General features: G+C 37.2%; 2 protein-coding genes across 9 annotated transcripts in view; both read right to left on the bottom strand.

Annotated features, from left to right (window-relative positions):
* The window catches only part of LOC126830957 (zinc finger protein 816), a 402,542-nt gene that overhangs the window by 66,793 nt on the left and 309,234 nt on the right, over window positions 1–26,515 (bottom strand). The gene's annotated exons all lie outside the window — the stretch shown is intronic.
* The window catches only part of LOC126830954 (fasciclin-2), an 80,199-nt gene that overhangs the window by 29,557 nt on the left and 24,127 nt on the right, over window positions 1–26,515 (bottom strand). For all 8 annotated transcript variants that reach the window (XM_050561507.2, XM_050561508.2, XM_050561506.2 and 5 more), the window contains exons 2-9: window positions 7,369–7,531; window positions 6,438–6,577; window positions 5,508–5,645; window positions 4,257–4,394; window positions 3,900–4,012; window positions 2,590–2,779; window positions 1,424–1,569; window positions 369–543 (exon numbers count right to left, since the gene is read on the bottom strand). In XM_050561507.2, coding sequence (XP_050417464.1) covers window positions 369–543; window positions 1,424–1,569; window positions 2,590–2,779; window positions 3,900–4,012; window positions 4,257–4,394; window positions 5,508–5,645; window positions 6,438–6,577; window positions 7,369–7,531 — 1,203 coding nt within the window. The remainder of the gene's footprint in view (window positions 1–368; window positions 544–1,423; window positions 1,570–2,589; window positions 2,780–3,899; window positions 4,013–4,256; window positions 4,395–5,507; window positions 5,646–6,437; window positions 6,578–7,368; window positions 7,532–26,515) is intronic.

Below are 26,515 nucleotides of genomic sequence, written 5' to 3' on the forward strand. Positions count from 1 at the left end.
GATGTTTTTTTACTACTGTTGAACAGGATTTTTAAATATCTATTATGTCTACTCTCTTTGCCGACCGGCATCCTAATTTGATCCAGCAGCTTTAATAGAGGGCTGCCACCCGAAAACACGTCCTGGAATAAATACTTTTAGACCATCTACACAGTCTTGTCAGTGTGTTGCTGCTGGCATCGTTTGTTCCAGTAGCTTTGATCAGAACATTTCTGGTTAAAAGACCTGCTATCAAATGATAAACTTACGAAGTTGACTAAATCACCTCCGAAACGTGTCCTGGAATAAATACTTTTAGACCATTGACACAGTCTTGTCAGTGTGTTGCTAGGGGATTTTATTTTAGTTTCAATTATTTAACTACTTACATTCTACAGTAAGTGTTGCATTCTCCATGGCAGTACCAGCTGTGTTGATAGCAGTACAAATATATGCGCCGGTATCACTGGGTTTCAGAGACGTAAACACGTATTTAGATGTGACTCTCTTATTACCAGACGGTAGTTCTTCAACAGTTGATTCTGCTACAGCATTCTGGGTGAGCTGGAAAAACAAGTCTACTGTTAACCATAATGTTTGGATAGTGGCTAGAAAGAGCCACTGGAAAGCTTGTGCATGAGAAAAAAGAGAGAATGGGGTTTAACGTCCACTCGACAAAAACTAGGTCATTTTGGGACTAACACATGGTTCAATTTTATTTCAATAATACACTTGTGCGTAGGGGTATTTGGCAGTGGGAGGAAACCAGAAGACCCAGAGAAAACCCACAAGGTTGGACAGGCGACCCTACTGCATGTACAAACGGGGAATCAAAACAACGCCAGTTGACTCAATGACAGACCTTATGATACAGCGCTAACCATTTGGCCATCCAACCCCCCTTGCCCATGTGAAACTTCAGAGAATGGATAAAAAGCTTGTCCTATGTCCCGATTCGGAACTTGCTACCGAATCCAGATAGCTTCCTATGTACAACCAGGTGAAGTTGTGGACGGGAGGGGCAGTGACTTAAGCCTAGAAAAGCGGGCAGGGAGACTGGGCTAAAGACCAGTCATTTTTTTGGGGGAAAATTTATGTTGGCGTCTTTTAATGTCAAAATAGGACGCGTTGATGTCATCTGACATCATGGAGTTGATTTTTGATATTTCTGACATGAATGAGACAGGTTTCTGTTGGCAATACATTTATAAGGCCCGAAAGTTCCAGAAAATGATCCGACAATCAATGGTACCAAGAAACCTTGTTGCAATTTGTTTACGGTTCCCCTAAATTTACTGTAGATTGCCTGGACTATATTAGGGTCACAACTCATGAAAATGAAAGTGTTCACAAGAATCAACAAAAGTAAAACAGGAAGCAAAAATGTGGAAGTGACCAGGCTTCGATGTTCGATGGACGCAATGGCAACATAAAATTCACTAACTGTTGAATCTACAGCAAATTTGGAATCTGTGCTAAATTTTTTCCATGTCACATCTGGTGCTGGATTGCCTTCAGCGACACATGTCAACTCTGCCTGGGTATCCATTAAACCAGATGCATCTTTGACACTCTGGATTTTTGAGGGAACTGAAAATAAACAGAAAACATAACATGGTCATTGCGGGACTAACACAAGAAATATCTGTCTTGAATATCTTTACCTATCTGATGGAAGGGCAATTGAGAGAGAGAGAAATGGGGTTTAATGTCCACTCGATACAAATTAGGTCATTTTGGGACTAACATATGGTTCAATTTTATTTCAATAATTCGTTTGTGCGTACGGGTCTTTAACAGTGGGAGGAAACCGGAGGACCCGGAGAAAACCCATGAGGTTGGACAGGCAACCCTACTTCTTGTCATGTACAACCGGGGAATCGAAACCATGCCAGTTGACTCAATGACAGACTTTACAGCGCGCACATGCTAACCATTTGGCCATGCAACCCCCCAAAGTGCAATTGAGGCACAGCATTTGATTATCTTGAGCTCTGTCACGACATTTCATTAAATTTGAATTCTTACTGATAAAAAGGGGAGTGAGAGAGAGAGAGAGAGAGAGGGGGGGGGGGTAAAATCCACTCTATGCAAACCAGGCCAGTTCGTGACTGACAAATGGTTCAGTTTTATTTTATTTGTCTTGAGCAGTGGGAGGAAACTGGGGGACAAGCGCCCCCTGTTCCATGTTACGTACAAGCGGGGAAACAAACCGGAGACAGGCTAGGAAAGGAAACAATGCCACCGGACGCAATGACAGACCTTATAATCATACATATGCATAAGACTATACAACCACCGAATACGCTGTATATAAATATCTATTCAACATACTTGTAATTAAATAATTTTCATTTCTTTTAACCCCATTATATGTGACATGCTTCCACGAAACAAGGGCACAAAAGCATAAACTGTATGCCTTCTTGTTGCCGTGAATGAGCTTAAAGCTCAACTCCAGATGATATGACAAATTTAAAACAAATTGTATTTTTGGAAAGCTTAGGCAGTGGACTATTCAAATATGTTGCCAGCTCTATTTTTATAAAAATGACCAAAAGCCTGGTTTTGTGGGAGCAACTCACATATTATTTCTGATACTGAACTTACTTTTGACGACAATATCCAACGTCTGTTGTTTTTGTCCACCGGTTGTTGTTCCTCGAACACCTTCAGCCTCGTTACTCGCCACACATTTATACTTTCCAGAATCAGTCTCTTCCATCAGCTCGGCTTCCATTTTACCGTTTGTTTTATCAACTTTAAACTTAGGCATATCCAGTGGGTTGGGATTATCATCCTGAAACAATACAAACAAAATATTGTATTAAAACCGGAGAGAGAGCAAGAGTCCAACTGTCCAGGATTCTTTTGATTTTGATACTGTTCCTGCAAGAACTCCCCTCACCCCCGACCAGGGAGATACCATGATAAAAAAATCTTGAGGGACTTTATCCCAACAGTGGGATAGAACAATAAAGCCTCTGGTTAATGAGCTAGTGCCTTACGCACAGAGCCACCGGGACCTTAGCTAGTGCCTTACTAATCGCCCAGGATCTCAGTTAGCTAGTGCCTTATGCACTGAGATATCGGCACCTCAGTTAGCTAGTGCCTTACGCACTGAGACATCGGCACCTCAGTTAGTTAGTGCCTTACGCACTGAGACATCGGCACCTCAGTTAGCTAGTGGCTTACGCACTGAGACATCGGCACCTCAGTTGGCTAGTGCCTTACGCACTGAAATGCTGAGACCTCAGTTAGCTAGTGCCTTACGCACTGAGAAACCGGCACCTCAATTAGCTAGTGTCTTACACACTGATCCACAAGGACCACAGTTAGCTAGTGCCTTACTCACTGATCCACCAGGACCTCAGTTAGCTAGTGCCTTACTAATCGCCCAGGACCTCAGCTAGTGCCTTACTCACTGATCCACCAGGACCTCAATTAGCTAGTGCCTTACTAATCGCCCAGGATCTCAGTTAGCTAGTGCCTTACACACTGAGACACCGGCACCTCAGTTAGCTAGTGCCTTATTTATCGAGCCACAGGGACCTCAGTTAGCTAGTGCCTTACGCACTGAGCCACTGGGACCTCAAATAGTGCCTTACGCACTGAGCCACAGGGACCTCCGTTAGCTAGTCGCATAATCACTGAGTCACTTGCGAAATATGATCTATCATACCTTTTGTTATAGCCACATGTTACAGACACTGTTCATAACGTAACTAGGGTCAACCTTCCTCCATGTGGTCACACTGGAAGTGCGGGTCTATCTGTCAAATCAACTTCCATTTCTGTTGTTTCCGATAGACCCCATTAATAAGCCTGTTCAAGTATTTCACAATAACAACAGGAAGCACATTTCATCGTCCCTTCCAAACCACTAGATGCTGTGCAGGCAAAGAAATAAATATACAAACCTTGAAGAACGTGAAGACTGGTGGAGGATTACCAGAAGCGTAACAACTCATTTCAAATCTTTTACCAACAATAGCATCTGTTGATGTAGCTGGTCGATCAAATTTAGGTGGAACTATTGAAAAAATAAAATAAACACAAATTACCTTGTAACCATGGTGTTTCAAATTCACAACCTGATTAGAGGTCGCCATTTTTTAAAAATACCATATTATTATAATTGTTAAATTTCTTGACATTCTAATTTATGTTGTTAATTGCCTTTCTTGACTATTAGAAACTTACTTGTGACTATTTTATTAGAAACTTACTTGTGACTATTCTAATAGAAACTTGTGACTATTTTATTTGAAACTTACTTGTGACTTGTACTGTAATATTATATTGTCTAAAATCACCCATTTCACCAACATTAATCAAACAATAATATATTCCGTTATCCTCTTCTGATATATTCTTTATGATCAAACCTTCCTTCTGTTGAACGAAACGACCTCCTGTAATATAAAACATGGCATTATTTATCATTATTTTAAAGAGAGAGAGAAATGGGGTTTAACTTCCACTTGACACAAAACTAAACATTTCGGAACTAACATGGTTCAATTTTACTTGTACATAGGTAGGGGTCTTTCGCAGTGTGAGGAAACCGGATGACACAGAGAAAACAAATGAGGTTGGACAGGCCACCCCACTCCTTGTCACGTACAAGTGGGGAAACCACACCATTAGACGCAATGACAGACTTTACTAAGCAACAAGCCCCCATGCTACCACTAGCACTGAAACCACCTAAGCCATGTGACTAACTGTGAACAATTTAAGTGAAATGAATTGAAAAGGGGTTTAAAATCCTTACTGTTCTGCTCTAATGAAGAATAACATACATGTATGCCAAAGAGAGTGCTATGAGGGAAATTTTGCCCAGGCAGTGGCACTACGCTTATATCAAATTCTAACTGCCAAGCGATCTTTTACATGCCCGCCAATGTGTACACAGGAACTCGTTTTTTTTCATAATATTCGAACGACTAGACAGCGGTCCTTGTCAGGCCCTCCGTCTTGCACCACTGACAAAGGGGGAACCACGCCGGGAAATCCTGATGAACTTTCTCAGCCAACACCAAGATCGAACCCGCGACCTCCAGAGTAGCGAGCCAACTTCTTACTCACTTAGAAATGAAATGAGGTTTAACGTCCTACTGTTCTGCTCCTATACTGGGCTAATGAAGGCGGGCATACACCATACAGTGTGCTATGAGGGAAATTTTGCCCGGGCAGTGGCACTATCACCTACTCTTATATCGAATTCCAACTGCCAAGGGATCTTTTACGTGCATTCCAATGTATACACAGGACCTCGGTTTTTCGCATCATCCGAAGGACTAGACAGTTGTCCTTGTCAGGCCCTCCGTCCTGCATCACTGACAAGGGGGAACCACGCCGGGAAATCTGGATGAACTTTCTCGGCCAATGCAGGGATCGAACACCGGACCTTCAGGCTAGCGATCCAGTGTCTTACCCACGTGATCCCCCCTTACTCACTTAGCCACCGTGCCTACCCCATTTCATTTCAGATAGTTCCGTTAGTGGATTCGTATCATACTAACCTGACGGAATGGGATCTTCATTAGCAAATGTCCAATGAACAGTGGGTACAGGATTAGCATCAGCATCACATTCAATAAAGGCATCAGTATTAACATTTGGTCGTTGGAGATGCGGAGATCCCTTTATGGTTATTCCCCCTAGAAACAAAAACAAAATACGTAATTAACCATTTTTACATTTAACGGACAACACAAATTTTTATTCATCTAACTCAAAGATAACCATATATTTCAGACATCAATTGACCCACAGACATCAATTGACCAGCATTAAGCAGTGCCAAAATCCCATGCCGGATTATACAAGGAGTAGTGTTGCCTGTCCAACCATTTTGAGGTTCCTCCCGGTTTCCTCCTACAGTTGAAGACCCCAACATGCAAGCAAATTATTGAAATATAATTCAACCATTTTAGTCCCAATATGACCTAGTTTGTGTTCAGTGGACTCTCTCTCGCCCCCCCCCCCCCCCCGAATTTCTAGTCTATTCCAGAGCCCTACCACCTGTCGATAACTACCCTCCTACATTGTCATGTAGGGTTGGGTAGTAGCACAGATATAAAAGGATAACGTGTATTTCAATACTAGAGACTATTTGATCACTGTCTTGGTTGTTTCAGAATATTCAATAGGGGAGAGAGAGAAATGGGGTTTAACGTCCACTCAACACAAACTAGGTCATTTCGGGACTAATATATTTCACTAATTTGCTTGCGCGTATTGGTCTTTAGCAGTGGGAGGAAACCAGAAGACCCAGAGAAAACCCACGAGGTTGGACTGGCGACCCTACTCCTTGTTATGTACAACCGGGGAATCGAAACCACGCCAGTTGATTCAAAGACAGGCCTTATGATACAGTGCACACTTGCTAACCATTCGGCCATCCAACCACCCCTAAATGTTTATTAATTGTTACCATTACAAGTACTTACTATATAATTGTATCTCTATATTTTTTTCTATGGGGTTACCACTAATAGTAGCTTTACAAGTATACTGGCCTTCGTCACCATCAATTAATTTACGGATTAATAATGTTAATTCATTGCTTGAAAATGACATAATTCTCAATCTGAAACAAACAATAAATTATTATTTTTACATGTACATGTATGAAGTCCAATAGGAAAGGTAGGTAATATACATGGATTAAAACATATACTACGTCCAATTCAACAACGTCATTATATACAGTACCCTGTGTGTATGTATGTACAGGTCACAATTCTATGGAATACAATTGCTGTCTATTATTGAGTCGAGCAGCTTCGACTAGAATTTTTTCGTCTTTATCAAGCAATACAATTACTACTTATTACTGAGCGAAGTTTCATCTAGACTTCTTTTGTCTTCATCAAGCCATGTCGATACCTCACTCAGTGATAAGCAACAATTTTAATCCATAGAATCGTGACCTGCATATTCCAGGCCCATGGTTTCACAAAACATTCTCAGACTTAATTTTAGAATTAACTCAAAATTGTTCGCCTTATTTTAGCTAAAATATAGTCCTTTGTAAAACTTTAGTTGTATGAATGGATCAAATACATGTACATCAAGATAATGTAACAATCTAATAATCCTTGTTCACCTAAATTTACGATGGCTGGCAGTTGGGAAGGAATGGCATATTAACATCCACTCGACACAAACTAGGTCATATCAGACAAACCTATGCTACAACTTTTATTTAGTGCAGTGAGAGGAAGCCACAAACTACATGTAGGTCATTTCGGGACTGACATGGTTCAATTTTATTTCAATAAGGAGCCGGAGAAAACTCACAAGGTTGGACAGGCACCCCACTCCTTGTCACGTACCACTGGGGAATCCAAACCATAATAATAATAATGCATAGCTCACCTTCCTGTTTTTGATGTTATCTGTTCACCAGTAGCTGAGAACCACTGTATACTTGGTGTCTCTGATTCCGTTAATCCCTCTACTGTACATTTTAATGACAACCCTTCATCAACTTTTTTTACTAACGTATCTTGTTTAGGTGATATAACTAATTCTTGACACGCTGAAAATATACAACAAACAGACCATTAAAGATACATTATGGGAGAATAGATAAAGAGTTGACAGTTCTCACTATAATAGTTAAAAACTAGATAATGTAAAGGCAATTTACTGAAAATTTCATTCAAATTGATCCACTATGAACCGAGATTTAAGCGATTGAAATTTCCGCCTAGTCTCGATCATCATTACTAAAGTCAGTATGATAAACAGCATACATGTAGTTTCGATTATCCATTTAATCATTAAATCGTGAAGGAAAGTTATGCAGTAAATCTGCTCATAATCCACTAAAGAACGCAGGCTAGTGATGCCATCCAGAGTTGATTATGTTCTGAATACATTAATTAATAGTGTATACATGTATAACATTTCAGGCCTAAAGAAAGACCTGCAATAGACAGATTTAGCTCTTGCATAATGTATGTTTAAATAAAACACATAAAATAAAACACATAGATCCATTGAATATACAACACACCCATCCATTTAATACAACTATACAAACAGACTGGGGAGCAATGGTGGCCAAGTGGATAAGGAGCTGGCTCGCTAGCCTAGAGGTTGCGTCTTCGATCCATGCATTGGGCGAGAAAGTTCATCATGTACAACCGGGTAATCAAAACCACGCAAGTTTACTAAATGAAAGACTTTACAGCGCGCACATGCTAACCATTCGGGCAGGGGTCACGGTGGCTAAGTGGGTAAGGAGCTGGCTCGCTAGCCTAGAGGTTGCGTGTTCGATCCATGCATTGGCCGAGAAAGTTCATCATGTACAACTGGGTAATCAAACCACGCAAGTTTACTAAATGAAAGACTTTACAGCGCGCACATGCTAACCATTTGGGCAGGGGTCACGGTGGCTAAGTGGGTAAGGAGCTGGCTCGCTAGCCTAGAAGTTGCGTCTTCAATCCATGCATTGGCCGAGAAAGTTCATCATGTACAACCAGGTAATCAAAACCACGCAAGTTTACTAAATGAAAGACTTTACAGCGCGCACATTCAGGCAGGGGTCACGGTGGCTAAGTGGGTAAGGAGCTGGCTAGCTAGCCTGGAGGTCGGGTGTTCGATCCCTGCATTGGTCCGAGAAAGTTCATCAGGATTTTCCTACGTAGTTTCCCCTTGTCAGTGGTGCAGGACGAAGGGCCTGACAAGGACAGCTGTCTAGTCGTTTGGATGGGACAAAAAGCTGAGGTTCCGTATATACATTGGCCAGCACGTAAAAGATCCCTTCACAAGCAGACAGTTTAAAAATACTCCTATGTAATAGTCAGACAAACTAAATTGGAAAACAATCTTTGTTCAGCGGCAATATGAAAACTTTATGACTTTGATCAGTAATTATAATATAATGTCCAAATTAGATAATTTCAATGCAATAAAATCAAAAACCATAAAAACATAAACAAAATTTGAAAATCTTTGTCCTGTTCTGTTCATAATGCCCAAATTAGACAATTCGGTCAAATCAAATACATTTATTTTATCAAATAGTCTCATGTTCCTAATATATATTCCCATCGCTATATTTTACGCAGCTTATTTTTATGTCAGTGTTTGTGTCTATCTAATATGGCAGAGGGAACCAATGTTTATCAATGATAGAAATTTACTATGAAATATTAAGGGGAGGCGACTCTGCCATCACTGTACGGTAGACGACCAACAAGTAGACTAAAATTAAATCAATTTAATGATTTTGTTTGTCCTTGGTTTTGTAATTCTATCAATATAAATATTTACTCGAGAGACTAGTATTGATATTATATTTATCTACAGGTAAATAGTCTCTTGACTTTATGTTTAATGTGTCTGGAAGTATAATAATATAATGATTTCATACAATCAAAATGTTTTCATGGTATTCTATCAATAAATATAACAAATAATGACCATAGAAAAGGTTCCGTATTTCTATTAAATGCTTTTATTTTTTTGTCAAGTTAATGATCATTTTGACGGCCATTTTGTTCTAGTAAATGCTATTATTTTTTTGTCAAGTTAATGATTATTCTGACGACCATTTTGTTCTGAATTTTTAGTAATGCTTTTATTTTTTTGTCAAGTTAATGATCCTTTTATGGCCATTTTGTTCTGTATTTTTAGTAATGCTTTTATTTTTTTGTCGAGTTATTAGTTTCACGACCTTTGTCATATAGTGATGTAGCAACAGATATTCAATTTGCTAAGAAATGAAATGGGGTTTCAGAACCAATTGGACTAAATAAGATGGGAGCAATGTGCTATGAGGAACATTTTGCCTGGACAGCTGCATTTCTGTCAACCAGCAGATCTTGTGGATTTTTTGTGTCCCATTCAAATGATGTTTTCCATGCTAGCATTGCCAGTTCCTCTGCCCTACCCCACGGCTAAATCTATTTGTCTGTGACCATTGACCAAACTTGAAATTGGCCTATCATAGACCTAACCCTACACCACTGGTATTGGAGAAACCTGGACGGAAAATGATGAGGATCGAACCAGACACTTCCTGGTAACAAAAGTCACGAGCCACTGATAAAACAGACGAATAGCATAAACATGACCGAATATAACCTGTGTTTTTACTGGTTAGTTACAAATATTGATTTCAAACCTCCAGACACATTAAATAGGTTTTATTGGTATTTTTATTCTCGTCACATGTATAAATGGGTTTATTGGTATTTTTTATAATTAGTCACACGTATATATACTGAACTAAATCGCATAATAATAATGTGTATACCACACAGCTGTTTAATTCAAATATTCAGACCTAGTCAAGCTCACCAATAATGAATGATGAGGACGTTAAAGGCCTGACTTAACAAAATACTTCAGTTTAATTTCAGTTTGTAAATTTTTCTAGGAAATGACATTAAATGCTTGACTCAACATAAGGATGTAATTCATTTTCAACTTGCAATGAAAGGGAGTTTATTGTCCTACTGTTCAACACCAACCTCGCTAATGAAGACGGGTATCTAAACTGTATGACAACTCCGGAACACATATCTATTGACGATTTTGTAATCAAATCAGGGATCACGGTGGCTTGGTTTGGTATGACGCTTGGTCGAGAGTTCGATCCCTGCATTGGCCAAGAAAGATCATCCAGATTTTCCAGCGTGGTTTCCTCCTTGTCAGTGATGCAGGACGGAGGGCCTGACAAAGACAGCTGTCTAGTCTTTCGAATGGGACGAAAAACAAAGGTCCCGTGTACACATTGGCGTGCACGTAAAAGATCCCTTGACAGTTGGAATTCGATATAAGAGTAAGCCATAGTGCCGCTGTCCGGGCAAAATTTCCATCATAGCACACTGTATGGCGTATGCCCGTCTTCGTTAGCCCAGTATAGGAGCAGAACAGTAGGACGTTAAACCCAATTTCATTTGTAATCTAATCAATGTCTACTACAAAATCTTATAAAAGCACTTAGACCAAATTTCAAAACTTGAGCCCAAAGGAGTAAGAAAATGTGGACAAATATTCGTCCACGATTCAATATTAAAATAACCAACATTTATATATCATTTATGTATGGTATCATTTTCTGTCCGCAATGTCATTTAACCCACCAACACTTACAATATGTATACCCGGTTGAGAGATTGAGAGTTATCCATGTTTTATTCGTTTGGATGTAAGGGATGAAAATTTAGGACAGTCCGTGAAGGTTATTCTATGTAAATGAACAAGATTAAAAGAATAAATAAAACTATAGGACGACAGGTTTGTCTAATGTTTTTGATGAACTGTGACCTTATGTGACCTAAAATGACCTTTTTGATGGGAGATTAATATATCAGTATGACTAGATAGTATTTAATCCTTGAATCGTTAAAAGATTGGTGTATAAGCAGGTCCATAAACCCTGGATCATACCAGTTTGGACTATTCTGGTTGATATAACCATTTACATGTATTTTATACAATAGTCTTGTCGACCAAGGGGCCTGTTTCACGAAATTTAAACTAAGATAAAATCCAAATTTTAGTAATTTGATTGGATAATATTAGATTGATTTTAGTGCTTAGCCAATCAAAATTGAAGTATCTACTAAAATCTGGATGTTATCTTTAGTTAAGATTTCGAGAAACTGGGCCCAGGTACATAAACCCTGGATGATACCACTATGGATTATTCTGATTGATATTATATTTTATATACAACAGTCTTGTAGACCAGACAGTCATCTTATAATACATGTATAGTCGAGGGACTATCTCTACATACAAAAATACAATCTGACAAAATCTGAATTTGTGCCCGACATTATCATTTACAGGCTTGAATAGAAGGATATCATTATTAAGGAGTCCAAAAATCTTTACAAATCTTCAAAGAGAGAGAGAGAGAGAGAGAGAGAGAAATGGGGTTTAATGTCCACTCGACACAAACTAGGTCATTTCGGGACTAACACAACGTTCAACTTTATTTCAAAAATTTGCTTGCGCGTAGTAGTCTTTAGCAGTGGGAGGAAACCGGAGGACCGGGTGAAAACCCACCAGGTTGGACAGGCGACCCTACTCCTTGTCAACAGGGGAATCGAAACCACGCCAGTTGACTCAATGAGATCTTATAATACAGCACGCACATGCTAACCATTCAGCCATCCAACCCCTAAATTCATCAAAACATCATTGTAACAAATATTGGTATGTACATATATTATCAATGTAATTGACCATACATGTAGCTTAACAACAAGTAAATATACATGTATATGTATACTACTCTATGGATATGGCTGCCATTCAGAGTATACACTGCATAAAAAAATAGAAATCTTCAAAACACATGGTGCTTATAGATAACTTAACATATCATAAATCATAGAAATCTTCAAAGCTCAAAACATTGTGTCAAATATTGGTATACACATAATAGATCAATATACATTCTAACATTTAATGAAATGAAATAAAATAAAATGGGGTTTATTAACGTCCTACTCCGACTTAGTCTCTATCATCCAGAAAAATATTCTACAAATATAACTCTGGACAGGTTGTCAACATTTGAGAAAAATTGGCTAGATAATCCGGTCTTTCACATTATCATAAACAATGTCCAAGGGGGGGTTACTCCTCTTAAACCAAGATGTTTACGCCCATGAAATTAATTTAAGAATGCCATTTCATAAAATCAATTTGATTGCATGCGAGTTCAATATCTAACACTCTTAATTTTTTTATTGTAAAATTTTTCTCTTCATGGGCCATATCTACATGTATGCTTTTGAAATTAATCCTAATTCGTCATCACGATTCATGTTTGTTTATATTAATGCAAGAATTATGGGATATATTGTGGAAAGGGGGCGCAACTCTTACGTGACTTGGCTAAAGAGACTGGATAATCAACCACATTAAAAACCAAACTCCCGGTTACGAATGGGCAATGGACTTTACGTCAAATATTGACAACCTTCCCAGACCCTCTGGGTGACCGAGACTAACTCCGACTGGGATACTAACAAGGCGAAGGCCGGGCGGACCCGAGTGAAATAGGAAAGCAGGAGTCCTCCAATAAATCAGTTGGACCAACGTTTGTGTCGAACACTGTATGAATGTAGAAGGTTTTGGTCACATTGATCTGATGATATTAAACTTTAATGACATTTCAACTAGAGTCTGGTATTTATATAGTTACTACTTTAATAAGAATTATATCTACAGATAACATTCCTTCATTTAATTCTCAACCCCAAACAACACTAGTTCAAACTGTGTAGAATTTCACAACACATAAAAAAATGTATATTACATGTACATGTAGTCTAGCTGAATAAATTCCTAAGATTCCAGTCAGGATATTAAAAATAAAAAAAACATTGAAAAATGAACAGACAATCAATAAGAAACACCAGTCTGAAGAATATGTTTTTTTGAAAGTTTGAAAAGTGAAATTGAAAATCTGGGCTTCTTCATTCCGACTCTTCCTCTCTCCCCCCCCCCCCACCCACACTGTCAACAAAAAGATTATTCAATCTGTTACCAGAGTGTACCAATTTCATTCTTAAGATGAGATTATCATTTTTAAAATCTTGGTTTGATCTGCATGAATCTAATTTCTACGAATTTAAACCTCCAACAAAGAAACGTTGTAAATGACCGACAAGTAACATATGATATGCATGTTTCTTTCATCAGGTCACCAGCTGTACAGATGACGAATTCATCTTTTTTTTACTCTTTAATCAATCAATAATATAAACCAATAGGACATGAAGTAATCTATTGATCTCCATCAATAACTTGTTAAAATTACATCATCAATCAATAACAAACAATCAACTTTTATTTTCTACATTCAAATCTCTTAATAACTTTTTATTTTATTTTGTTTGAGAAACATCTGTGATGTTGAATCAATTCTACTTATAAAAGACTCAAGCTGTTTCATTGGACAGTTTTTATTAAATTACATAATTTCCATACCTGCTTCCTCCATCTGACACGCAATTTTATTATTACTGTTTTAAGCCGTTATTTAATCATAATGATTTAGCCTTGGTTGAAAATAATATGATAGGACCTTAGTTTGAAATTAGAGAAAATAATGAATACAAAAATGAAATCATCAGGGCACACAACCTGTATTTATGTAGCTCTGTTCAAACCAACATCGTGGTTTGACTCAGTCATTACATAGGTTGAGAAAGTATCATTCAATTTGAGGTTTTGTTTTCACACGAAACCTATTTTCATTGTCTAACTATAACTACATGTACATGTAGGTACCTCTCGTTTGGACTGGTTCACTGGAAATCAAACGAAAAAGCATTATTTATGTATACTATTGCCTCTTTGTTTTCATAATGAATCTATTTTCATTGTCTTTATTACACTCTCAGCTGGAAGCCTGAGTTGTTTTCGAATTTACCAAACAAACCGGTTTAGTTCTTCTATAGACTCTGTAATGATGTCATCTACAGAACATCAAACCATCTGTCAATCAAAGTTTCCAAATAACATCTATCTCTATACAGTATAACGGGTCACAATTCTATGGAATACAATTACTGAGCGACATTTTGTCTAAGCTTCTCTAGTCATTATCAATCAATGATAAAATATAACGAGATAATATTTTCATTTTCAGTGCTCTGAGACCAGAATCCAGTTCTAAAATAATCAATTATACATGTAATGTGACTTTTTCAGTCAGAAATCCAGATGTGGAAGGAACGTGCGCCAGGTGCCCCCCCTCCCCAAACTAGATCCTCCCTTGTATATTATAACAGTTGACCTTTCATGTGTGTCTATTGTCTATATTATAATAAGATGAGTCATGATTTAGACAGAGAGAGAGATGATGATATAACATGCTATAACAAGAAGATCAGTAATCTGACTAGAACCGTGGGTTATAAACATATTCCACTGCATTCAGATCAATACACTTATAGCTACCATGTTCTTATTACTCTGTATCTCACTTGCTACCATTTACATGGCTACACACTTCAACAATTATAGCCTACTCCAAGCTGGCAGCAGTATCAGACATGCTAACTGCCACCAGCATTACATGCATCACTCTCAGTATAGTATCACCCTGGGCTGATCTGGCCTAAGATCGAACAATAATATTGGGACCAATTTTCGGACTGGGATAATCTGGTCTACGATGGTACAATAATACTGTAACCAATTCTCGGACTGGGATAATCTGGCCTACGATCATACAATAATACTGTAACCAATTCTCGGACTGGGATAATCTTGCCTACGATCGAACTATAATACTTTAACCAATTCTCGCACTGTGATAATCTGGCCTACGATCGTACAATAATACTGTAACCAATTTTCGCACTGGGATAATCTTGCCTACGATCGAACAATAATACTTTACCCAATTCTCACACTGGGATAATCTGGCCTATGATCGTATAATAATACTGTAACTAATTTTCGAATGGGATAATCTGGTCTACGATGCTACATGTACAATTATACTGTAACTAATTTTCGGAATGGGATAATCTGGCCTACGATAGAACAATAATACTGTAACAGATATTTCATCACATTGATCGACATCACTACTAAATCAATTTGGGTGTTTGGGTGTCCAAATGGTTTAACGTCCTACTGTTCTGCTCCTAAACTGGGCTAATGAAGACGGGCATACGCCATACAGTGTGCTATGAGGGAAATTTTACCCAGGCAGCGGCGCAACGGCCTATTATTATATCGAATTCCAACTGCCAAGGGATCTTTTACGTGCATTCTAATGTATACACGGGACCTCGTTTTTTTGTCTCATCCGAAGGACTAGATAGCTGTCCTTGTCAGGCCCTCCGTTCTGCACCGTTAGATAATAAGGTCTATCATTGAGTCAAGTGGCATGTAACACACAAGGAGAAGGGCTGCCTGTCCAAACTCATCAATTTTTTCCCGCGTACTCCAGTTTCCCCTCCCACAGCTAAAGACCCCTGAAATATATTTAAACCAAGTGTTAGTCTCGAAATGATCTAGTTTACGTCATGTGGAAGTTTTAAAAGCCCCATTCTTTCTTGCTCTCTGTTTGTTTACGGTAATATCAGATTGATGAACACTGCCTTACACTTGAGTTAAACTCTCCAGGCCATCATCCATGTCTGAGTCAAACTTTAACACAATACCATCCACACCCCTCCAGCAGTTAGACCTGCTTGGAAGAATATCAACAGGCTTTGATTAGTATCATCTTCTCCACTCAAACATTTTCCATATCTAACACGTTCAAACCCTTGACATTTTACTACTAGTATAACGATTATCACACCAAAAACCATCTAACTTCCAACTCTGGGCTCTATTTTTTATGCGACACGATATGCTGGGTTTGCAGAGAGTGAGAGAGAGAAATGTCCACTCGACACAAACTAGGTCATTTTGGGACTAACATATAGTTTTATTTTATTTCAATAATTTGCATGCTTGTAGGGGTCTTTATTAGTTGGAGGAAACCAGAGGAGAGGACCCAGAGAAAACCCACGAGGTTTGACAGGTGATTCTAATCCTTGTCACGTACAACCTGGGAATCGAAGCCATGCTGGACGTTTTTTTTAATAATAGTTTTAAAATAGATCATAAAAAAAATAAAAATATGACCTGCTATATGAATTGAAAATTTCATTCAAATTACTTTCTTCTGGGTGATGGTATGACTGTGGAAATTACCTAATACTAACAATTCAGGGTTTCCACAAATACATTGATATAGGCTACAGGACAACTATATCCTTGATACTAGTCTAGCCATTTATCACAGCCAACTCCCACTTAGAATAATTACTTAATTAATAGTCAATCATACTTAATCACCTCTAATTACATGCACTGAGGTTAAAGGTTAAATAAATATCACTTGACATGATTGGTCATTGATTAACTAGTGGCTCCCCCTAGTGTTGGTATAATTACTGTATGCAAGTGTAGTAGTAAGAAGTAGTGGGTGGGGATGAGGGTGGTTTAAATGTGTAATTTATATAACAATCATTATATCATATACTTGAGATATAATTATTAACAGTTAACTGTGTATACAATCTGTTTAATGGGCTTACATGTACAGATATATCAGTGTTGGGAGCTAGTGTTGAAGGGGGGAGAGAGAGAGAGAGAGAGAGAGAGAAATGGGGTTTAACGTCCACTCAACACAAACTAGGTCATTTCGGGACTAACATATGGTTTAACTTTATTTACATAATTCGCTTGCGCGTAGGGGTCTTTAGCAGTGGGAGGAAACCGGAGGCCCCGGAGAAAACCCACGAGGTTGGACAGGCGACCCTACTCCTTGCCACGTAGAACCGGGGATTCGAAACCACGCCAGTAGACTCAATGATACAGCGCGCGCTAACCATTCAGCCATCCAACCCCCCGGGGGGAGAGGGAGGGGTAACATCCATTTGACACAAACTAAGTCATTTTGAGACTAACAGTGTTGGTAGCTAGTGTTGAGAGAGAGAGAGAGAGAGAGAGTGTAACATCCCCTCAACACAAACTATGTCATTTCGGGACTAACATATGATTCAATTTTATTTCTATAAGTCACTTTTACCTTTAGCAGTGGGAGAAAATCGGAGGACCCAGAGAAAACCCATGAGGTTGGACAGGCGATCCTATTCTTTGTCATGTAGAAGTGGGGAATCGAAACCCTGTCACTTGACTCAAGTCAATGACAGACCTTATGATACAACGCATACGCGTTAACCATTAAGTCACCCAACCCTCCTGAGGCGCAATAGACGATGAATAATAATAAAGAATTAATCCGAGTAAATTTCAGTATGAATTAACAGGGTTCCCGCGGCTTCGTCAAACATTTTTTTAAGGATATTTAAGGATAAATATACGTCAAATTCAAGGATTTTCAAGGACATTTCTTAGCCTAAAGTTACAATTTTTCATCTTAAAAATAACCAAAACATTACCAACTATCGTTTTAATCTCATATTTAAAAGGAATTGAAGACATTTGAAACAAAATTAAGGATCTCAACTGAAATTCAAGGATATTTTCCTATTTCTGCAAAATTCAAGGATATTCAAGACCTTGAAAATGAAATTTTAAATTTAAGGATATTCAAGGATTTTCAAGGACCGCGGGAACCCTGATTAAGCTGGATTGCCTGAAAAACTGAAAATGACGATCAAAGCCAAGGCATAAGTCTACCATGATGATTAATATAAAATCTCGCAATCCTGTAACAACAGTTTTCAATCATGATCAGTTGGAAATGATAAAAACCGGACGCCAAAATAGAGGAATAAAAATATCAATAACTGCGGCTATACAGCGATATGAATAGCGCTAGTTAGTCTGATATAACTCGGTATTAATAATAACAGTACAGCACAACTATCGACCAATTATCTTGTATCGATCAGCGTTTGTCTGACTGTAGGAGCTGGGTTACCACATATTTAACGCTTATTTGTCTTAATTTGTGGGTGAAATGTGGTAGGTTTGTTCCAGGCCACGGTCAAATTAGATATCACAGTTAAAAAATCTAATAAAAAAGACTTCAATTCAATGATCATATGATCCAAGAAATAACAGAATGCTTTTACAATACAGTCTTTTTAACTGACATATGCCTTACTAGTACACAAGAGAATAGTGGTTGGTGGGGCTGTCTGGATATTGCCTTTAGATCTTCGTTAATGGGATGATCTAGCTCAAATGAAGCTTACAGATTTTACTGCACTACTGGTACTGGCAGACAGGCTTTAAACAAATTACTTGTACTTGCAGACAGCCTTGAAAATTGTGATTTTAGTTTTAAATGTATCAGACATTTTAATTTTATTTCTTTTAACTCCACATTCTTTTAAAATATGATATATCATTAAAAAAAAAACAGAAAAGAATTTATTACCGCCCTCTTTATAAACTTTAAATAACTTTAACTTTTCAGGAAAAACTTTTTTACCTTAAATCTACTCCAAACATTATCCTAAAAAAGCACCACAACCCTGGCCCCCACCCCATATTTAATATTATATGCATGCAGTGCGTCTCCATATTATAAGCATGTACATATTGTATATTTGTTAAAACATGTTACATCTATGTATTCAAACTTTCTGTTTTATGAATTTGCATATACTGTCAATACTGTATATAATCTTTTTAACTGATTTTGTATATTTTCCCCCCTCTTTTGTAAATTATATCTATTGTATATCTTATGTATTTTATGAGGGACGAGCTATTAGAAAGGCAATTATAGTCTAATTATCAACCATCTTAAATAAACTCATTATCATTATTTAATCTGAAATTGAGCCAATGTCAGAGTTCATACTTAACATTGTCAGTGACAAGTGGCATACATCCATGCTTGTAATGACGGCATTCAAGGATGCTGTCAAATATGTCTTTACAAACGTTAAAAAAACCCTAAAATTTGAAACTTAAAGCAAGACATCATTGGGTGCCATCGAACACATGCTGGCAAGAATCTGGGGGGAAAAACTTCAACCAGACATATTTCAATGACTTTAATACCTAAACAAAAACCATTCAGGATGTGATTGTATTCCACCAGGCCTGGGAACCTTTTTAATGTGGTATTTGTTTAAAAAGTCTGTGAGAAAAACTTTGTCCTGGCATTTTTACCCTAATTTGTATTAGGCCATTTACCCAATCTGATTAAAACACAAATCCTATTTCATTTCGTTTTTTATAGTTCAAAATTTCATTTTACTTGTCTTTACTACACTAGGATCTGCCAGAGTTGTTATATAAGCCGTGAGGGATTAGCCAATGAAACGGTCTGTTACAGCGAGTTCTTAGTGCGTGGTGCATGGAACTGTGGGTATCCCACTAGAAACATCTATGCTGATTGGTTAAACAACTGTATGAAGTCATAAGGTGAAAAGCCGCTCGTATGACCACTGACATGACCTCCCGCTACAATTGAACTTGTCAGATCTTCATTTAGTTCAGGCCATCGAAAGTATAAAAAAAAAACCCCGAGAAATATAGATCTGTATTTTAATCAGATTGGCCATGTCCGTGTACCATGCATAACAACATCCCTCAAAATTAAAAACATTTTTTCAACTACAGTACTTCATGTATAATGACCACATGAAACATACGCCATACAGTGTGCTATAACTTATAGTATAAGGGAAATTTTGCCCAGGCAGCGACACTATGGCCTACTCTTATATTGAATTCCAGTTGCCAAGGGATCTTTTACGTGCACATAAATGTATACATCAGGCTAGAGAGCCAGCGTCGTACCCACTTTGCCACCGTGGCTCCCCAAAATGCTGGTAGTTTATATTCTGATTTATTGACGTTTAGTTACTTATAGAAAAAAAACAAACTTAAAATTTCTACACCTCAAGTTTCCGCTACTTCCTATTCGTTTTACTAAATTATAAAATATGATTTAATTAATTTTCTACCCGAAGAATTTTCTAAGAACAACATTAATCAATTTTATAATTAATTTTTTTTAATAAATCACACCTTAATAGATCATCAAAAAAATAGTAAATACAGGGTAGCTGCCAGCCCTAGTCACTTCTTGATTCAATCTTAGAAGTATAATTATACCCAGAGCATTTTCGAAACAATTTTGAACTACGGGATAACTTACGGTAAATCAATTTTATAATTAATCAACAAATTTTTTTTTTTAAATAAACTAATCACACCTTAATGGATCATCAAAAAATTAGGAACATAGAGTAGCTGCTGGTCCTATCTGTTTTCTTGGTTTAACTTAAGGAGTGTAATTAATTTATACCCAAAGCATTTTCTTAAATTTAATGATTTAAACTTAGGGCAACTTCAATTAATTTCTTCATAATTAATGATCAAATTATATAAACTAATCACCCCCTTTATTGATCATCAAAAACAATAGTGATACAGAGGAAGATGCCTTGTTGGTTTAATATGAAGGAGTGTAATTATAACATCAAATGTTAAATCAACAAGATACTAATTGGTACTCAGAATCCGCGGAGAAATTCAGTTAAAAACCCTTTTTTTTTTCTCTATGGTTATTATCTTCAGTCTTTCTTTCCCCAGCATAACCTCAATCTCATGCTTTATCCTACACTTAATGTATAGAGATACATGTATATTTGTGTGAATAAAATTAGTCAATTTTTCAGAATGAAATGTAAACAGAGTTCAATGTCCTACTCTTCTGGACCAATAGGGTAATATACATGTAGACAGAGAGAGGGAGAAATGGGGTTTAATGTCCACTTGACACAAACTAGGTCATTTCGGGACTAACACATGGTTCAATTTATTTCAATAATTCACTTGCACGTAGGGGTTTTTAGCAGTCGAAGGAAACCGGAGGACCCAGAGAAAACCCACAAGGTTGGACAGACGACCCTACTCCTTGTCACTTACAACTGGGGAATCGAAACCCCGCCAGTTGACTCAATGACAGACCGTATGATACAGCGCACACATGCTAACCATCAGCCATCCAATCCCCCACATGTGGACAGACACAGGGTTTACAAGGGGGTTGTAGGAATATTATCTCTAGATAGGGGCTGTGTATCGAATTATACCAGTACTCTAACATTTACCAGTATAACACAAATACCCTGATTTATTTATCATATTCTTTTTTAATATTATCTGTTATTCTACCTTTTTCTAATCAACAATACAAAAATATAATAGCCTTGACTTTTGGGTTATTTGAATGTAAACACTGTAGACTTTTATAAACATGTATTATCACAAAATAAACAAAGTTTACATTTAATTTTTAATAGGACATAACAAATTTACACAAACTAAACAAATTTAACATTTAGCTTTTAGCTGACATTTTATACAAAATAAATGAATTTTTCATTAAACTTTTAATATGACATAACAAATTTAAACAATATATGTACAGTGTACATGTATATACATGTATAGATGTTGGAGTCTATTGTTTGCCGACTCTCTCTATACATTACACATTTAACTAATATACAATGTATCTATGAACAATATTGGTATAAGGTCAGGCATTGGACTAAGCTTATTGAAGCTACTACATCTAGGTTACTGTACTATCATCTTCTTGGCTGAAACGGTTTTCGAATTACATCACACAATAAAGAGACTATTTCAATCCAATCCACAAAAAGATAAAATCTCCTTAAATGAATAGAAACTCATGTACAATATAACTTTGAAATGTTTCTTTCAGTGAATTAGCCATTGTCAAAAACAAATTTCTGACTGTCGGAAAAAGTCTGGAAACTATGAACAATGTCATGTGTGGAATACAAGTGAAAAATTTCAAGTGCAACTTCAGCCGTGTCCGTCAGTTTGTCAAGTACAGACGTTAATAGAAGAGACAAAAGACTGGATGATTGTTCTACTACAGGTCTACAATCTTCCGTGAGATACGATCAACACATCAATATTTACCTATCCATTGTTTTATACTATATAAGGACATGTTTAATTGGCGTTTTAACGAGGACGTGGGAACAATGGTGTTACTTGTAGTCATTCCTAAAACGTAACAGAAACACTAACAAACTATCTACAAACCATCAGACAAGTGGTGCTACAGAAATACTTTTCATGTTTGCGTACAATCTCCCGGGTTAACGGCGTATTGATTTTCTACTCACATGAGTAAATAGATACATGCTGCCATGTTAGAAGTAGTTCTGACACAGGATCAATGTAAAATAGATGAGTTTCTGGTCATTAAAGGAGATTTTTTTTTTTTGTGGATTGGATTGAAAAGATCTCTCTATTGTCTGATGTAATTTGAAAAATGCTTCAGCCAAGAAGATCATAGTACAGTAACCTAGACTTGGTTAGATGTAGTATTAGCTTCACTCTGATTGTCCATTGTCTGACCTTATACCAATAAACATGATCAGGATAACAGAACATTAAAGGCCACAGATCATCACTTGGGCTTTTCAGACGATATCTCATTAATTAAGGCTTAATCCATAGCAAAAATGTACTTAATTTGAATATTTGACATTTAATTAAGAAAAACCTAACCAAAACATATCAACCATACAGAATCTCACTGCATGGATGTAATCATCAATGTACCATTTAAAGTCTTATTTACCATCTCTGTAAATACTTAACGGAAATTAGCTATTTTGGACCAATATTCCTTTTAACTTTTAGATTCCAGATTCCACATAAAAGAACCCTTGGCAGTTGGAATTTGATAAACATAGTAAGAGTAGGCTGTAGGACCGTAGTCCTGACAAAATTTCCCTCATAGCACAATGTACATCGAAACTACAACCGCAAACCAGAGGTGACCGGTCAGCTAGAGCTCAAAGCGAGACAATCTAGACAACTAGGCCATCCCCACAATGTATGGCATATGCCCGTCTTAAATAGCCCAGTTGGGGCCGAACAGTAGGATGTTAAACCCCATTTCATTTTCAGAGATTCTACTTTCACAATACTGTAGTTTGGAAGAGATTAAAAATCCCTCAATTGACATCATCAACCTGGAAATAAGGCACCTGTCACAGACAATGTCAGGCACAGATTCAGGCTTTGTCAGGCACTAAACCGCTGGTGCCTGTCATTTTGTCCGGCACTGATTTGTCTTTTTTTTTCTTCAATATTATTAATACATGTCTGGCACTAAGTTGAAAATGTAGGGACTATTTCATTAGTGCCTGACATTTTGTCAGGTAGATCTAAAACTGTTATTTCCAGGCCTGAACATCATATACTTTATTCAGAGATAATAACAGTTATGTACTAAATTTAATGATTGACCCCATGCTAATATTATGGTACAACCTATAAACACCACTATGTGTATGATAGAAATAGAATGACAATATAAACTGTTGATCTGAACTCTATATATTAAGTTACAACATATTATATCAACATGCACCATAAATCACAGTGTAAATTATATCTTTTTATATAGGCCAATAAATTTATTATATATATAATTAAAGTATTAATATATATAATTATTGTTAAATGTTTTTGTTTGACAATATGATTAATATCAGATTAAATAATCAATTTATCATTTTGTTTGATGCTGTTGCACATGTGCAAATGTAGTTCTACATGTATATTATATAATGGTTTCAGCATCTGCATTAGTCATGGAGACTCTGTGTTCGGCGCAGGCTCGCAAACCAGGCCTCAGGGTTTAATCCAGGCGTTGGGTTGGTTGAGAAGGTTCCTCAGGATTTTTCAGCTGGCAAGGACGGTGTCTAGTCGTCTGTATGGGACGAAAACAAAGGCCTCGTGTACACAATGACATGAACGTAAAAGAACCCTTGACAGTTGGAATTCATAAAAAGAGTTGGAAAGACAGAAAACTGGGGCATTTCAGGAGTAACCCATAGTTTAAATTTTATTTCAATAATTCGCTTAGCAGTGGGCAGAAACTGGAAGACCTGGAAAAAACCCATGAGGTTCGACAGGTATACAGTGTGGCATCAAAACCAGGCCACTTAATTAAAAAAAAACAACTTATGATCTAAATAAAAGAAAAGTGCTAGACCACCCAACCTCCCATTTATTGTAAAAATAGAGAGAGTGAGAGAGAGAGAGATCTGGTTTTCAGGACTAACATGTGGTTCAATTTTATTTCAATAATTCGCTTGCAGTGGGCCGAAACCAGAGGATCCAGAGAAAACCCACACAGGTTGGAAAGGTGACCCTACTCTTTGTCACAACCGGGGAATCAAAACCATGGCAGTTGACTCAATGACAGACCTTACGATACAGCGCACCCATGCTAACCATTCGGCCATCCCCTTCCCCCTAATGTTACCCCCCCCCCCCCCACATAATTGTTGAACGTTAAACCCCATTTCATTTAATGCACATTATTGCATGTTATTACAGTGAACAGAATGTTATTTCATCTAGCCATCAGTCATTATATATTATATATATATATATATTATCTACATATACATGTATAAAACAAAGGATGATTTTATTGGCTTTCTGTCAATCGATAATTCCAGGCCAGTAAAATAAAAATGGTTTATTTCTTCATCAGCACTTTTATACCAGGCTTCGATTAACAAATGCCTTAAATGCTGCATTTAGTGGTGGCAGTCTCGACAAGATCAAACCGACCTTATGTAACATCGACACGTTTTTTTTTTATCTACTAATTGATTTTAATTATCGCTTTACTGAACAACAATAAAATTACATTATCTGTGTACCAAATTACTTCACAATATATCCGTACACAACCTTTATGCTTGGTACATTTTTTACCTAGGAATCAATCGATTGAAACGTTAAACAGGGATTACGTCAAAACTAGTCTGGTTGCCGAGCGATCTCTGTTTCACATTCCTTCTTAACAATAGAAAGTGGCAGCCAACCATGCAGCAAGTTAGAAACGCATTTAAATTATTGAAATTCTATTCCGTACGTTTCTGGTTCATTTCAATTTTAAGTGCCTTATATCTTTACTGGTATTTTGAAATGATGAATTATGCACACGAACTACATCATGTGTGTGTTTTGTTTTTTTTAATAAACAACATTTTATTTTTAAGTTTAGGATTGGGAAACAGGCAAAGCCTATATAATCCCTCTCATGTTTTTTCTCATTTAAAATTTTACATGTACTGGTACAACGTAGATTAAGGGTTTAACGTCCTTATGTTCTGCTCCAACTTGGCTAATGAAGATGGGTATACGCCATACAGTGTGCTATGAGAGGAAATTTTGCTTGGACAGCGGCGCTACGGCCTACTCTTATATATTAAGTTTCAACTCCCCAGAATCTTTCATGAACACTTTAGTGTGTACACGGGACCTCGGTTTTTCGGCTCATCCGAATGACTAGACAGCTGTTCTCGTCAGGCACCACTGACAAGGGAAACCGTGCCAGAAAATTCAGTGAAAAAGAAGCAGGTTCACTTGGCAGAATTAAGTTGAGTTATGTCCCCTCACCGTGACTCATCTCCTTAGGTCTTCAAGTTGTCATAACTGCTGTGTTCGAGTCAAGTTTCGATAAATATTTTAAGTCAAGTTGCAAGTTGGGTCTTATGTCAGATTCGAGTTCACACCCCACCTTTGGATTCACGTTTACGCCTCTGATCTAGTGTTACATTTTTCATTTGAAGTGCCAGGGCTACATTGTACCTATGTAGTGTCGCATTTTCTCAATATTACGAATAATTTTAATCAATTACAGAACAATTTTTAATCAATGCAGACAAGTTTTTAATCAATGAAAACTCATGTTTAAAGAGAATTAAATATTTACTGAAGTTTTATTGACAGAGGTAACTAAATAAACGGAAATATAAATTAACGTATACTTTGAACACTGATGACAAGAAAATCGTATAATAAATCGTCCTAGTTACCAACATTCTAACCAATCATTAAGTAGTCATGTTAAATCAATAACCATGGTAACTTGTCCTACACATTGTGGGTCATATCTTTACCATAGAATGATTGACTATACACAATGTTGGACCACCATGGTTTATCCTGCAGTCATCTTCCACCACAT

Source organism: Patella vulgata, chromosome 8 (assembly GCF_932274485.2).
Source record: "Patella vulgata chromosome 8, xgPatVulg1.2, whole genome shotgun sequence".
NCBI classification, from domain to species: Eukaryota; Metazoa; Mollusca; class Gastropoda; family Patellidae; genus Patella; species Patella vulgata.